General features: G+C 41.7%; 1 protein-coding gene across 2 annotated transcripts; it reads left to right on the top strand.

The window, feature by feature from the left end:
* The first annotated feature begins 721 nt into the window (after positions 1-721).
* On the top strand, positions 722-13,121 carry hyal6 (hyaluronoglucosaminidase 6). 2 transcript variants are annotated; one of them, XM_035155963.2, is made up of 5 exons: positions 722-851; positions 1,898-1,960; positions 7,753-8,722; positions 8,957-9,046; positions 10,321-13,121. In XM_035155963.2, exons 3-5 carry the CDS (start codon positions 7,769-7,771, stop codon positions 10,798-10,800), a joined length of 1,524 nt encoding a protein of 507 aa, XP_035011854.1. In that variant the 5' UTR covers positions 722-851; positions 1,898-1,960; positions 7,753-7,768; the 3' UTR covers positions 10,801-13,121. The 2 variants fall into 2 exon arrangements, with proteins under 2 accessions (XP_035011854.1, XP_035011855.1); XM_035155964.2 differs by lacking the exon at positions 1,898-1,960 and having other exon boundaries at positions 743-851.
* The last annotated feature ends 3,905 nt before the right edge of the window (positions 13,122-17,026 follow it).

Genomic DNA, 17,026 nt, shown 5'->3' with positions numbered 1-17,026 from the left:
TTGCCTTTCACACATTCACAACGCATCAGGAGATTCTCTGTTCAGATGTATTCATATACAGTCTATGGTTCATAACAGCAACAAATCCTCCAGATTCAGGAGAAGGGAAGTGCAGCAGAAAGAGGCAGGAAGCACATCAACACTGGCATTGGCTCTGATCACCACAAACTCTCTTGACATCGTCGTGGTGTCGTCTATGTGTTTGACATCATGTTTCACCTGGAGATATTTGTAAAACTTTAGTTTTTAAATTTGTTGTGTCTGTTGCATGTTAGAAACGTCATTAGGACATTTGACACACAAGCCCACTCACGCACACACAGACACACACACACACACACTCACACACCAGCTGCCCCATACACCAGCACTACCAAACTCCTGAAAATACCAATGACGGAACACTAGAGTCAGAATTTGAAAAGTGAACAGAATAGAAATAAGAGAAAATATGTATTAAAGTTACAAAAAGCAGACAATAAAATATAGGGCATCAAAAGGTAAATAATCTGAAAATAATAAAGTATGTAAAATTTAAACAAACATTGAAGTATCACACCCTCCCTGCTGTGAACTTCATATTGTTAAAGCCAACATTCAGGGAACATACAAGTCTGTGTGCTGTCTTGTTTGTTTCACTAAATCAGAGTCCTGTTGGACACAGTTGAGGAGGGGCCAAACCAACAATGGTAGGGCATCTCTGCCCCAATAAAACCCAGGGGACCTGAGAGAGGGGGAAACAGACAATTGAGCAGTTTTTCAGACAGACAATCTGTGTCTAAATCCCTAGAGGTGAGGAAATCATCTAAAAGGAGGCTCTGGTTCGCAGCATGGTCAGCAGAGACGGAAAGGTATGTCAAATTCATCATAAAAACTGTTTTTTATTTCATTGAAATCTTAAAATACATTAAAACAAAAAATGTATTCACAAATCTAAACATCTAATCTAGTATCATTGTATAAAATGACCTCTATCAGAATTTCCTTTATTAATTAATTAATTTAGATTTTGTTAATGTCGTGTCTTGGCAACAATCCTTCACTTGAGGATTGCCACGGTGTTCTGGTCTGATGTTCTGATCTTTGAGTGAAATTTATTTCATGCTCAGGTTAGTGATCTATTGTAAAACTGACTGGTCCTGCACTCACAGTAAAATACAGTCTTTTTGCCTCCTATCAATCATTTGGTCAGTCGAGTTTAATTGCAGCAGTAATGTTTGAGACACTGTGTTCCAGAAATAAAAAAAAATAAACAGGCAGACTGTTGGACAGATGGACTTAATGACTGAACTGTGAAGGCAAAAATGTAAAACGCAGCTTCCCGTTGTTGCAGCAGTGACGTGTCTGAGCGCTGGTGTTAATAAAAGCCATACAAATCACATCTGGAAAGTGCAGTAAGGAGACCGCAGCCTGAAAAACACATGTGAAGGTAATCAGGACTCCACTGAAAGCTGGAAAGGAACCAGATATAATCAGTGTGTGTGAGAGCCACGGGCCGTGAAAAGGCCTCTCTAGGCTTCAAATGAACGAGGTTGCTTGAGGTGTCAACTAACCAACGAGCACTGTGTTTGAAGCAGACAGGCCTAAACTGAGCCGCAAATGTATCGTTCACCTGTGTTATTGAGTGACACAGACTAAACGCCCTACTGCCCCCCCCCGAATGATGAACAGATTACTCAATATCTACCTACCAATTCCACAAACGTCTGTCTGTTTGTATGTGGAATGCATATCTTATGAACCGTTCTTCTACTCAGCTTCTCACTTGGCATGTCAAGTGTAAATAGCCTTAGAAAGGGCAGTGCCGAGTTCGGTGGCAACCAGTGCTCCATAGTCAGTGGGGGCGGGGCAGTGTGCCTTCAGTCCAAGTTGAACATGTCTTCTTCCACACCCTCAGATAAACTACAGCAGTGGTCGGCAGTTGGCATCGACTATAACATCTTCAATGCAGATAAACCAGGTAGGATGAACTTCACTCTGCACCATAGACTGTTTATAAAAAGCTCTGCACACAACGTCCAGCACACAAACAATACAAGTAACAGTATATTGTAGAACTGTTTGAGGAGGACTCACTAATGACAAGGAAATATTCTGAAGTAGCTCCGGAGCATCAACACAGGACAAGAGAACAGAACATTCCAAACAAGCAGGTTTACAAGGGCACTGCACTTGTCCTGATGAATTGGCTATACTTAGTCCACTTAGTAGTGGAGCTAAAAATGTAGAGTTTGATCTGAGGGTGGCACAAGAGGAAAGGTCATGAGGTCATCACACTCTAAAGGATAGTTCCTCTGCTGAAGCATGGAAGTCAAAACTAAAGGCGTGTTGGATGCCCAGCCATATTTGTGTCTATAATTTTGAGCATATCAGCAGCTATTTTGAACACACAAATGTTTTTGTAAGTTATAGTCACATATCTCTTGTATTGTTGAATATCACACACCCTGTGGTGTTTGTTCAAAGTAAATTCAATGCTTGTGTGCAGTTTTTGTTAAGTGATTTTATTGTCTTATTTTTCAAGTTCAAATTGCTTCTTGTACATTGTAACTTCCCCCTTCTCTACATTATATCTTCACAGTATTGTGGATAATTTGACATACTGCTACTCCCTGAGATGTGTTGTATCTCCTTGCACTGTTTTTAACTTGGAGCTGTTTATCACTGCGGGCAGGTTGGATGGTTAACCACACCTGTCATCAGCGGCCCGTCAGCCTATTGCTGCGTATATACTGTAAATGGGTGTGGTGGCCGTTTTTAAGCATTTTGAGAGGATGAAGACCTGACATGGATCATTTGTGGTTTGGAGTCAGTGTGTAGACTCTACTTTATTCATTGATGCGGCATTTTAAGAAGTCTCTGACCTACAGTAAGTGATCCAGTGCAATTACATCCCTTCAATTACGTTTGTGTCTGAATCCAGGTTTCTTTGCATCCATAGTAGTTATACTTTAAAGAAATAGTCAAAAACATGCTCAGTGAATGCATTAAGTTTGTCAACAAAATGTCTGCGTGCAAGTGCACAGTGTGAGCACAAGCAGAGCAAATATGAGCACAAGGCTATTTGGGAACAAGTGCAGGGTTTTAAGTGAGCTTTATAATATGTGAATGTGAAATCAAGTCCTCCTCCAAAAAATGAAACACAGAGTTCTTGAAAAAAGGAAAAAAATCATGGTTACTATATAATAACAGGAAAGAAAATTGTTTTATGAGGCTCAGAGTGTGAGCGCTGAAGTGTCGGAAAACTGTCTGGTTTTGCTGCTCTTGTCTTTAATGGAAATTCATGCTCCTGTTTTGGTCTGTTCCCATCCATCACAGTTTGCATCAGGTCTAACTATCATCCAGTCAAATGGGACCAGCTCTGGCGGTCCTCAGCTCTCTAACAGATAATCAGGTATCTTTTATTTAAGGGTACGTTATGGATCAGACCAACGAAGACATCTAGTCTGGAGAATACTGTGTTAAATCAGCTCACTTATTAAGCAACTCCACACATGTTGGGAGTAAAATCAGCAGTCTGACTCAGAGTTTCTGAGGTTTTAAAGCCCCCTCATAACACACACACACACACACACACACCCATACACACACCACCACCATCATGTGTGGTGTCTCTGGCTGCTGGACATTAACGCTGGATCATTAACTGTTAATTCAAGGCCGGCTTCATATTTTCCAGACTACACTGTGCAAGCTGGTCATGAATCAAAAGTATCATCCAGACTCAGCCAGAGACCCCAGAACACAGCATCTCCACATTTGCGCACACTGCACCACTGCCAAGCCACCGCAGATACAAATCCAGCAAACACAGGCACAAAATCTGTTTGATCACAGCTTATTACCCCCCACCATTACATTTGTCAAACACATCAGCTTGTCCTGATCCTAAAAGTCTTTTCTTTCATCGAGTTGAGAAACAGACACAAATGTTGTGTTAGAAAGAAATATTATTCTGATCTTTTCTCATCATAATTACAACACTAGGAATCAGCAGCTCTACAATGCAAATAAAGTTAAGTTTGTTCTCATGGTGACTTTTCATCTGGGACTTGTTGGACTAACTTTACTCAGTATGTGGCCAAACAAGTGCACAGTTAAAGCTAAGGTTTGTTAGCCTGGAAAAACTGGCAAGAGTAGGCCACGCAATACAACCGATGCAACCCACTCCCTCCTTTGGCCCTCTCATCAAAAAACACCACATATGATCGTGCACTTCCTGACCAGTCGCTAGAAGACGACTTCTCCTTGATTCGCTCGCTAACTTCTGACTATTTTCTCTGCTTTAGCGTTGAAAAGTGAACATTTTGCCACAACCATTTTGAATTACTCCAGAATCCGTACATTGTCACCAGGCCCGATGCGCTCCCAGAAGTTTGGTGAGTTTTCGAGTTTGTTCAAGCCGTCAAAAAAGCAGTCAGCTTTGCTTTGACCTCATTGTATCTCTCTTGAAGTTATCTCCAGTCCGTCTGTAAACTCAGCAGTCTTTTTTGTTTCGCAGAGCTGGATATTGAGGTGAGCACTTAAACTCTTCTCCTGTACCAGCAATTCAAAGAGCTCCAGATTTTGATTTAGCAGATTCTCCTTCTCCTTTCTGAGTTCTGATTCCCGCTCATTCGCCTCTAGAATTATAGTGTCATCTGCCACCTTTTTCTCATTTTTCATTGTCGCCAGTTCCTTACTGGGCTCCTGATAGTCATCGTACATGATGAACATTTCTTTTTATCTTCTGAAGTTCTTGTCTGCTCTTTTCTTCATTCTCCTTTGCCCTCATTTCTGCAAGGTACTGCCTGAATTTACCAGCTGTTGGTCATTCATCTTGTGTGCCATTATGGTCTTTTCCTTGATTTACTGCACTGTTGAGTTTAGTTGTTCAGGTGATTACTTACATAAAATCTTCACCATGTGGTCTACACTTGATGGTGTGGACTGTAATAAGTAATTAGTGGCTGGGTTCAGCGCCGCGTGACGGATGCAGGAAGTTATGTGTTTATCCTTCCCACCAAAATGCAGGCATCACGGAGCCGTTTCGCCCGGTCCCTGTTCGCCCTCTCCCGCGGCCGCATCAGGTCCCGAGTTCGCAAGTGCTCGGGCCCGCACAGTGCTGCTCGCAGCCCTAGTTCATTTTTATACTTATAAATACAAATACACCACAGCAAATTCACTGTATGTGTAAACCTGCTTGGCAATAAAACCAGATCGTGATTCTGATTCTGATGAAGACTCCAGTCATGTGCATTGAGAGCAGAGGGAGGGTGCTGGCAGGCAGGTCAGTTAGTGACAGACAGGTACGTCAGCAAATCATTTAATTTGGTCCGAAGGACATGAAGGGTATTTCGACCAATGAGATTGTAAGTGTTTCAGAAACAATTTACCAATTCGCCATACCTCTAAGACTCATACTGACATGGGAAATTGAGACTTGGCAAGTTCACTAGCATGGAGAGCCTTTGTTGCTTTTTCAGCAGCCCTCTGCTGATAAAAAGTATGTATTTTTTAGAACAATAATATGATACACGGAAGTAAACAGCCCAGTCAGAAGGCTGGTGTGACTGGTTGGCTAGTTTGCTTAGTAGTTCACATTAATAATTTCTGAAGCAGTCACCAAAGCAATGAGGATTCTCTGGGTATCGTGAATGTCCCTCTCTTTTCTTAATTTATGGCAATTCATTTAGTAGTTATAATTGTTGAAATATGTCAATCCAGACTGACTGTCTGCTGTCCATAGAGCCAACCAACTATGGTGGCAAAACATCAGGATGGTTAACTCAGTGTGACAGCTTACTCCCCTCTGTCCACATCTGGATCCAATTAGTTGAGTTCAGCTTCTTTTCACCGGTTTGTTGTCTCTGTGTGAGACAAAACATCAAACTGCGTCTCCTGTGTCAGTCTTGACTCAGACTTTTTGTTTTGGGGGGTCCAGCGGCTCTGGGCCTCTCGATGGTTTGGAGGACAGTCTGACTGGCTTAACCACACTTTGTTTGTTTTGGATCAGCATAACCAGAAAAACCATAACTCAGGGAGGATTATGAAACTGGTGCGAGACACACACAAAGCCTTAAGAAATGCTTCACAAAGCTGAAGCGGACACGAGGGAAGTTCTAAAGAATTCCAACCCTCCTAAAATGCTTTGCGGGAAAAATGTTGACAATTTATTTGTGACTATATAAACTCTCAACTCCTCAACCTTTCACCCTCATCTCCTTCAGCTCTCCACTCACTGATCCACATCCAGGATTACTGCGATCATAAAGTTCTTTTGCCATTAAAGTCATCAGAAAACTCAGATGAATGAAAAGTTGAAATGATTGGAGGAGCCTCAGCCCACTGGTGGTTTCCTGCAACCCTGCTCTGGTTACAATTCTGCAAAGAGAATGATGAGAGATTTTCCGTTGCGTCCTCGGAGGCAACCTCAGTGGTCGTGTTTCCCAAGAGCTGGGTCACAATGTCTTTTTCCCCCCGACTTTGGAAAACATTAAATATGGATTACTTGCATATGAGGGGGCGCCAATAGCAATTATATGGGGACAGTGTGTGTATGTATGTTAGGGGGCTCTTACATAAAGAGCTGAGGGAATAGTTTCAGATGAATGATAAAAAAGATGTGTTTGACTATGTACTGTATGTGCAACTGAGGAGACAGTATACACAGAATTAGACTTTAAACTTAATAGATGTGGTTCCACAATAAAAAATACACATTTTGTTGAAACATATTTCTGCTGTAATGTGAAACGTTAAAAAAATGTATGGATCCTGTTGTCTAAACTGTAACTTGACTTAACACTGCTTCAAGACAAGCAATTCATTTTTGAGGTCACATCATAAAGAACTGCTGAAAACCATCAATATCTTTATAATCAGAGTGTGCATTTCATTTGAATGCATTCTGTTGCTTCTGTTTTCAGCAAGTACAGAAACTGTGGTTGCAGCGGTTAGGAGCAGTTTAAAGAAATATGTTGATAATCTCAACCAGGCCTGTCATTGTTTTCATGGCTAAATGATTGTTGCTGAGTATCTTGCTAGTTATGTAGGAATATGATCTTCACATTCTGAATTTCTTCACTGCCACCAGACCAGTGGCAGATCTATGATTTTTCTAAATCAAGGGCCATGAAAGGGCCTTCCTTTACACAGATGGGCTAATTACATGTCCAACTTCCATGCACAATTGCTGATTTAGTAATTAGCACATTTAAGTAATTCCTTGATGCTGTTAGCTCTATAGTTTTAAGCAAAGCCACACATCCCTGAATAAATTTAGAAAATTGTTCCTTGTTCAAGCACATACTTAAAAATACTTAGAAAATAAAAATAATTCTTAACAAATTGTTTTACTATTATTAGTATCGTTAGCCAGTGACTAGTTTATATAAAAAATACTACTGTCGGGACAGGGCACTGTAGGGGCCAATCAGATTCCAGCCCACAGTCTGACAGTGGTAAAAGCATTGGTTATAATGGATGTGAAATTATGAGAAGTAAAGGAAAAGAGGGAACTTATCCTGATTGCTCTTCCTGTCCACAATGTCTCTGTTGATCTATGATTTGAACTAGCATCTTTTCCATTCCAGTCCATCAGAGAACAGGGGAGCTTTGTGTTTTGCTCTATTGTGTAATTTGGAGCATTCACTTCAGTGACTTCATCTCATGTGTCCTGCCACAGGCCTGCTTTATTATCTATGTTCACTGAAGCTCATAATGTCTTAATTTCCTCTCTAAATGTGTAATTTCTCCTCTCTCCCTGTGTAGGACCACTAATTGCTCCATGAAGAATCGGGGGCCATGGCACAGATGGGGCTCCCATCTCCTTGCGATGGCCTTATGGGTTGGCATTGGAGTAAAGCTCCAAGTTGGGGGTGACCAGATGAAGCCGGCCCGTGCACCTCTGATCCCCCATCGGCCTTTTGTTGTCGTGTGGAATGCACCTACGGAGTCCTGCCGCCTTCGATTCAAAGTAGACCTGGACCTCAGTGTTTTTGATATCGTAGCAAACCTCAACGAAACCCTCAGTGGACCAAATGTCACCATATTCTACCACAGCCACCTGGGATACTACCCATACTACTCCAACTCTGGGTTCCCCATTAATGGTGGTTTGCCACAGAACCAGAGCATCTCCAAACACCTGAGTAAGGCCCGGACTGACATTGACAAGCTTATCCCGCACAAGGATTTTCGAGGCTTGGGTGTCATTGACTGGGAGAACTGGAGGCCACAGTGGGTCAGAAACTGGGGCTCCAAGGACATATACCGCAATAAGTCCAAGGATCAAATCCGGAAACTTCACCCAAACTGGCCAGAGAGCAAAGTAGAGAAGGAAGCAAAGGAAAGTTTCGAAAGAGCTGGGCAAGACTTTATGAACCTGACCTTAGCTCTGGCTGAGGGCCGCAGGCCGAATGGGCTGTGGGGGTTTTACCTGTTCCCAGACTGCTACAACTATGGGTACAAGCAGCATCCACAACAGTACACTGGCGAATGTCCAAATGTCGAGCACGTTCGCAATGACCATCTGATGTGGCTGTGGAAGGAGAGCTCAGCCCTCTACCCTTCCATCTACCTTGACTATGAGCTCAAGTCCTCCCCCAACACTGTCAAGTTTGTCCATTATCGAGTCAAGGAAGCCATGAGGATTGCGTCTATTGCCCGTACAGACTTCACATTGCCTGTGTTTGTCTACTCCAGACCTTTCTATGCCTACACCTTTGTGGTTCTTTCTGAGGTAAGTTTTTTGTCTTAAGACAGATGCTTAGGGCATCTGCTCACAAGACATCTCATGAATAAGAAGAAAACCACTAAACAAAATAAAATAAACCCATCAAACTTCTTAAAATAACCTCAAACCTGAAACTAGTGTGTTTGTAGAAGGCGATTGTAGAATAAATCAGTTGAGAAAAATCAGGGAGAGTGGTTGAATTTTAATTTCGCCACAGTGTTAATTATCTGTCTGTTTAAGAGTGACCTGCTTCATACCATCGGGGAGAGCGCCGCTTTGGGAGCATCAGGCGTCGTCCTCTGGGGATCATCAGAATACTCTCGATCACAGGTAATGGTAACTAATGGTAAACATCAAAATATATTTCAAAAATGATGAGTTAGCATTGACTTAAGTGGTACAAACTTGGTTTTTATTCACCAACATGGACTACAAAGGTCTTTAAATATATTTCAATATGAAATTCATTTACCCCTCCCAAAAAAACTGAGCATTCATCATATTCTCAGATTACCACTACATTACAGCATACATTACATAAAACACTATTAGGGAACCACGGATGGTGTTATTGTTTGCGGTCACAGTGCATAAAATAAGACTTCATGATGACTGACAGTGATAATTCCAAAAAGTTTTCTTTAATTTCTCCTCCATAACCCTGTGTTTGAATCCAGAAGACAAGAGATACATGTGGTTAATTGGTTAGTATTTCCGTTGGTGACATTTTTTGCAACAAACTCCTAAAGAAAAACTTAAATCAACAAAAAGACATTTTCAAACATAACATGACACAACTGAAATTGTAAAAATAAGCTTGTGCTCACTTGTCATCAGAAACATTAATTTCAGCAACAAGTCTTACTTCTTAATTGAACACAAATGTTGTTGTTTGCTAACGCAGGGGCGGCTCCTGGCTCGCGATCTGCAGCGATGGTTTAGGGGTCTGTTCTATTTTTTCTGCTCGCCACGAGTGAATCGGGCCAGAAAACACTGAAAATCCATAATAAACAAAGTGATATATTATATAAATGATTAAATATGCAGCCTATACAGACAGACACACACAAGCACACAATCTCTTGTGGGGGGGTTGCGACTATAGGCTTGCGTAGGTCAGTCACCTGTGAAGACCATCATCATTTACCCCCGAACCGGCGCAGAGAAATGCGCTTCCTGTGTGAACAGCCAGGCGGCTGCTCGCACGAGAATTGGCGCTTCCGCCTCCGGTGTGTGTCTGCAGGGTTACTGCAGTTACAGTCAAAGATGAATCAAAAAAGGATAAAATTATCGGGTGCACAATTCAGAAGGCGCCACAAAGAATAGGAGGAGAAGAAAGAATAATATAGAAGTAAGAATCACCACGATTGTGCGCCAATCGGAAATCTTGCCTAGGGCTCCAACAGTGCCAACTTTGATTCTTAAGTTGCTGACGTGGCGTATGGTGCTGTAACAGCAAAAGTGTGAGGAAAATTAAATGGTAAATGGTCTGTATTTATTTAGCTAACTTAAAGTTTATAGTTAGGTATGAAATAAAAATACTGCTATATATAATAAACATTTTTACAGACTTATGATTGTGTTTTTCCTTCTGCCTCCTACAGAGGAACTGTCTGACAGTGAAGAAGTATATCGACGGCCCACTGGGACATTATGTTATCAATGTCACATCAGCTGCTAAGTTGTGCAGCAAAGCATTGTGCAAGAAGAATGGCAGGTGCGTCCGCAAGAGCCTCGACTCAAACGCTTACCTGCACCTGAATCCACGCTTCTTCCACATTCACCGCAGGCCGACACCCAGGGGCCCCCATTTCCACGTCAGCGGTCACCTCAACAACTATGACATCCTGGACATGAAGAACAAGTTCACCTGCCAGTGCTACCAGGGCTGGACGGGGGTTCATTGCGAGATGCCCCAGACCCCGCCTCCACTACCCCCGCCTCAGCCTGCCATCCCTCTGCCGCACCCCCACGAGAACAGCCTGCTGGGGGATATCTTGCTCCTCCTATCCCTCCATTTCTCTTGTCTGTGCATCATTATCTTCCTGGGTCTCTGTCTGATTATTAAGTGTCTCAATCTGTAGCCAACAAGACTTAAGCCGTTGTGTGTTAGCTCACAGTGTGATCAGCTGCAGTTTCTCAAATGTCCAATAGATGTTGTTTCAAGAAAACTCGGACTTTCCTGAAATAGGAAAACCTCCAACATTTCAAAGTCAGCTCTCACTTACTGACTTCACTTCCTCTAATGTGTACCTTAGTGGTGGACATTTTTGTCTGAAGGAATATTACACCAAAAATCATGTTTTATATATCTAACAACCCAGCAGACTTAACATGTTGCCCTGTAAAGTTTGTAACTTGCCCATTTGCAATGGATAATGTTAAAGATTTGACATAAAAAACATCCATAAAAACTTTAGAAACCACTGCCACCACAATAACCTCAACATTTTTTATCCAGCCCCAGGATGTGGTGAAAGCAGGCTCATAACAAGGTATCCAGAGATCTCTCTCTTCATCTATGTCCTTCAGCTTGATCGGGGGCCCAACCCACATCAAATGAATTCTTTAGAACCAGTGCCTCAACTGCAGGCTCCTTCCAAGCTTATCACTCTGTCCTTCAGGCTGAGCAGAAACATTACAGGTCTCTGTTTGCCGAGTGTGTAAGATACACTGCCTTTGTTGCTGGTGAAATCTGGAAGGAGCAACGAGGGGGAGTGAATTATCATTCAGATGTTTGTGATTTCACAAGTTTCTATGGATGGTTCAATACCTGCTATTTTTATTTTGCTGTGTCTCGTGTTGATCCATTACACCTGTGGTGAATCCAGACAAATCAATTACAGCAAGCTCCAAATATTTCAGATCCTACACGGGGTGAATATCTTCAGATGTAAATGTTAACTAGCTTCAAATTAGCTACTGCATTATCAATGGAACACTGGATTTACAATTGTACATGGTGTTGGAATCCCATGAACCTTCTGCTTTAGGTCTACTGCAGAAGAAACTGCTCTTTTGAATGTGTCATTGTCTGTCGCTGTTAAATTCTTTACATGAAACTGTAAACATTGAGGGAAACCTATCATTTCCTACTGTCAGACCACCTCCTTCAGGGGAAGCGGTCTACACGTATACGTAACCCACGAAGGTTGTTGCCATTTTGGACTGTGTTGACCACAAAGGCAGAGAATTGAGATTTCAGAAGATCTTTGTGATCTGCATCACCAGCTTGTCCTGTCCTTACCGCTGTCACCTAACAATAGTGCTGCAGTTTGACACAACAAGAAAGATTCAATGCACCTTGGTTTTTAACATGTTTACCAATAGCTGTTCAGCCTGATATTTAGGCATTGGACTTCTTGTCATTTGCACTCATCATTTTACATTTGAAAAACAATTGAAGAGCAATCCTGGCCTAGCCTAAGAAGGATCCAACCATTGGATGATGACAGATTTATTGGCCGCATTTGGAGGAGACTTTGGCCTGTACTCACCTGGTGTTCACATGTGGTTTTTGTGATCCGATCTCAAGTAGACACCTCTAAGTACAGGTGTGAACGCACTCAGATCAGATATTATCACTTATCTGTACCCATATGCTGATTTGGTTTTGGTCATCGCCAAAATATCAACACTGACCAAGACATCATGACTGTTGTTTTTTAAAATTTATTAAATCTCTCTTTACTGCAGCTGCAGGAGATTCATTCAGCGCCTCCTAACTACTCTCTCTCTCATGCCGACATACAGACACACAATATCGGACACATCTGTACACTCAAACTGGGTCAAAATTTTGTCGTAACAAAAATCACATACGTGTTCATTTGCATGTAGAGCGGGGAAGTGAGATCCGATCACATGTGGTCACAGGAGACACCTTCAGGACACATTTTAATGCCAAGTGTACTTAGCGCTCGCCACATGTGACTGGATCTCTCAGGACAGATGTTAATACAATGTGTGTACAGTGCCTTTGAAATGGAAAAGCCTAGTCACACTGCTGTGACACAATTGTTCATCAAATGCAGACACCAAGGAAGGAGGCACCCTAATTTGGACACTGCTCACTAATTGTGAAGAAAGAGCTGCTTGAGTCCTCCATTGTTAGCTATTGTGTTTTCTGATGCTGGAAAGTCTAGAAGAAAACAAAACAGCACCCTTCAAACTCATGCGCAGCTCACTCTGACTACAGTGACAACTTGTGCTAAACTATGATATTACAGTTGCTGTTGAGGGGAGGGATTTGGGGCTGTAGACTTCATTAGTCTTCTTGTAATCTACTGCATTTGTCTTTTTCACTGGCATTTATACATGATTTATTTAGTGTAACTTGTGTGTATGTGTTTGTGTGTTTACAGCCTAAATAAAAGAGATAAATAGAAGAAATCACTCTCGTCAATTTTAGTGTAGCAATGACATTTCTGATGATTTAGAGAACACATGAGAGAAAAACTGTTCTGTATTGTCTTCAGCGGGAGGACAAACGAGACGTAAAAGTATAACAACCTAAAAAAACAATCAGTAAATCAACAGAGCCCTTCAGAAGACATTTCATTTGGTCCAAAGTCTCAATCGTTAATTTGGGATAATGACTGTAATGAGGCTGACATCACAGCCAGCCCTCCATCAGGCTGCTGAGTGCAGATGTAGTTCGGTGGTGACAGTGCGTGTCAAATGAGTCACAGCGTGCCGTGGCAGGACGGGTCACGTGACCAAACAACACAACAATAGTCCCTGTGTTTGTCCCATGGGAAAGGGAAGGACAACCCTATGTCAAATGCTGTTTCTGTTGATGAGAGGACGGAGCAGCGAACTTCTGTTGCGACTGGAGGTTTGAGTTTCACGCCTCTTAAAAAGAAAAACTGTCTCAACAGGGGATTAGAGGAAGTGTTGAAGTCAGCTGATTCCTCAACAGCTCAAACTGAACAGGAGCTTGAGAGACGCGGCACTAATCTGCTGCTGCTAGAGGATCAGAAAGCTGCATGTTTTTTACCTGTAGATTTACTGTGGGGCTGTGGGTTTGATAAACCCCTCACCTTATTTACCTTATTTACAACAAAGTCAAGGGAAGAAATAGCTCAGCTTTATTTAGGGTTTGACCTGCTGTCATCTTTGTCTGCACTGAGAAATTTCTAATTTGCAAAATTGAGCCTTGATACCTACATGCCAGTGTTTTTTTGATGCTGGCGATGACCCTGTTGCAGCTGTGGCTGCATTATCAGCTGAGATTCACGGTGGGACATGAGGCTGCAGTCTGCAGCTGGCTGGATGATCACATGGCAGCTAACAGCATCTGCAGAAAAAGAATTGGGGTGTGATGAGTTATAATAAACCAAAGCCTTTGAGGTGCATTTGTGTTTTGGGACTATATAAATAAAAATGACTTGAGATGACTTTCTCCTGTCACTAAACAAGCGAGTGTTTTGATTTTGACCTTTAGGTGGCGCTAGCATAAAAGCAGATCAGACCACCACCGTCATTAGGATTCATCCTGTGTGTACACTGTATGTCTGAACTCAATTTCAGGGGCTTCGATGTTCATGATGAGTAAATGCGGCTCTTGCAAAGCATAAGCTGACTTGGCTGAATCATTGCGTCAGTGCGTCTTTGTTGCTGTTATTATTGGATTATGATGATTGGCAGCCAAGGAAGCAAACAGCCGTAACATCTGCAGTTTACAGTCCTCTCAGTTTCATGTCAGATTCTTTTTCTTCTTCACCTTCTAAATTCCAGCCTGACAATGTGAGGACAGAGAAAATGATGCTGTGTGTGACAGTTCTATCAGAGAATAATTTCTTTCCTTGAACTGTTTTTACATAACCACATCTGAAGAGTTGATGTTTTAAAAACACTGAATACTGGATCCACTTCATAAAATAAACTCTGAGGTTCATCATTCAATGTGTCCTAAATACACAGAAACCAAACACCTGTAATTTGACAGACCTCAGGCTTCACTTTGCTCCTGTACTTTAACTAATAACCATAATCTGCTGCAGCGCAGTGTCAGCAGCGTTCAGCTCGTCTGCAGTGAAGCTGGCACAGACTCAACATGAGTTTGTTCTCTGTAGAGCTAAAAGTCTCTAATTAAAATATAAAAGCTAATTAAAGAATAAGCACAGCTCCCTTCTGTTTTCTCTGTTGTCATCAAAACCCTTGAAAATGACGCAACCTATGACGTCCATTGTCCAAATCTTTCTGATTTCTCTACCCTGTCTTCGACCCTCAGACCAAAGCCCACTGGTTCCCACTAATATTTTAAAAATTGCTCACAAAAATTATATTGTTAAAAATGGCTCAGTGGTGTCCTGAAACAGTTGAACAAGAGTTTTTTAACAAACAGTAGGAGGCTATGTCTTCACCCCTTTGCGTTTGTTGGTTAGTTAGTTTTGGGGTTTTAAACAAAATTTCCACACAAAAAAAGAGAAGATTACCACAAAATGTGGTGGAAGGACTTGGGTCCAGAAAGAACCCATTACAGATCAGCGTGCGGATCCAGGAATCTTTCTTCACTTTCTTTAACATTGCGAGATGGAGCGCTTTTTTTTACATTTTCACCATTTTCTCAGAGAATAATTCATTGATAATTGAAATTGTGCAGTTTGATTGAATTTGAGGGGACTGTTGGGCCTTAGTGGAGGTTATGCTCTCTTCTGCCAGTCAGCCAGTCAGATTGACCTTTAGCCTCACCGTACCCTCAGGTTTGGCTTTTAACGTTATTGCGATTAAAAGGCAACACGTGATGACGCCAAGGTACAATTGAGGATTATTATTATTATTTTCATTATTACAACCAGTGTGACAGAGCTTAAATGTGATGGTTGCGCAGCTGTTCCTGGTCTCTCTCTCCCATCTCCCATTTATTTGCAAAAATCTTCTTCAAGCCCCAATAGCCATCAACTAATAAATTGATTTGAAAAAAAAAGAAGAAAAAGGCCAGTGTCTGTGGCTCTCGCACCACTGTATTAAACACCTGTCTACCTGTCTGTCACTAATCAACCGTACTGCCTGCATGCACCCTGCTAGTGTTGTCACTGTGCATGAGCGGACTCTTCAGCCGGAGAGACATACACCACTGAAGCAGAGACGATAGCCAGAAGTTAGCAACCCTTCTAGCAGTTGTCAACGGCAGAATGTATGAACTGAGTCCAACTTCTGTCTTCACCTCTGATTGGCTGTTTATCAGCGGTTCGTTACCAACTCTGCAGCTTCTGCTTCAGCTTCATCTGCTGCTGCTGCCGATTACAGGGCTCAGGGTGAAGCAGCTAAACATTTCTGACTTGAGTAAACAAACAATTAACCAGATCTAAACACTCACGACTGATGTTTCACCTCCAAAACAGCCTCAGGTGGAAACAAAACATTCATATCAGCTTCACTTCCGTCTCTCTGTAAGCAGAGAATGATGACTGATGGGTAAAACACATCACTTACCTCCTTTAAAAATAAAAGTATGTATTGAAGAAGAAAAGATAAACCTACAAAGTTACATGTGGACTCATTCAGCTACAGGTTTCAGGCTTGACTGAAGCAAAGGGATAAATACTCAGAATTTCATTTTCACTTTTCTCCTTTTATGTGTCCAAGTATAAATTTGAATGTGAATGTGTCGGTCAGTATCAGTCAGGTTTTGTCCTTTGTAGACAAATTTATGATGTAGTGTTAAAATGCAGCAATAATGTTTTATATTGTGGTTCAGATTGTGTTTGCAAGTTCAAAGCTATATGTTATTGGCTAATTTGTGTTTTCTTTTGGTTTTCTTGTCATGTGCTCATGACAAGAAAACCAAAAGTGTAACAATAAATTACTAACAACCATTTTTGAAATAGTGGGAATGAAAACTGTGAGAATATGTGTTTAAAATGACGTTGTTGAAACAAGACTAAGAGCCAACAGCCGTGCCAAGATCCCTGTGAGGCCGCACTGAGACAGTGGTTACATTACATTACATGTAATTTTTTTGGGGTTCAGCATAGTGCTGTTGAAATACAGTATTTATCTACAAACCACAAATATCAACCTCATGGTGGCGCTAGAAAAAAAGGCAGGCGATCACAAAGTTTAGTAGGATTCATTCTCTTGACACCATGGATATCTGACACAATTTTCTGCAGTGGTGAACTGACCGACCAACCAACTGACGCTGCTGCAGAGCCATGGGACTATGACTAAAGTAAACATCAGTGCAAAACTTGCATTGCATAAACTAGAGACCATCTTTCAATGTGATCAAACCAGTCTGTCGGTCAAACGACATCATAACTACATGAATATATGAGTGCTCAGAGATCACAGGTGAAACTT

This window comes from Hippoglossus stenolepis, chromosome 5 (genome assembly GCF_022539355.2).
Source record: "Hippoglossus stenolepis isolate QCI-W04-F060 chromosome 5, HSTE1.2, whole genome shotgun sequence".
In the NCBI taxonomy this organism is placed as follows: Eukaryota; Metazoa; Chordata; class Actinopteri; order Pleuronectiformes; family Pleuronectidae; genus Hippoglossus; species Hippoglossus stenolepis.
The sequence above is the reverse complement of the archived record's forward strand: the minus strand, read 5'-3'. Positions and strand labels throughout refer to the sequence as shown.

What these genes read in the sequence shown, in the direction of transcription:
- hyal6 (XM_035155963.2), top strand. Translation starts at nt 7,769, where the DNA reads ATGAAGAATCGGGGGCCATGGCACAGATGGGGCTCCCATCTCCTTGCG. An exon ending in CCTTTGTGGTTCTTTCTGAG is followed by an intron (nt 8,723 to 8,956) that starts GTAAGTTTTTTG and finishes TGTCTGTTTAAG; the next exon opens with AGTGACCTGCTTCATACCAT. An exon ending in CAGAATACTCTCGATCACAG is followed by an intron (nt 9,047 to 10,320) that starts GTAATGGTAACT and finishes TGCCTCCTACAG; the next exon opens with AGGAACTGTCTGACAGTGAA.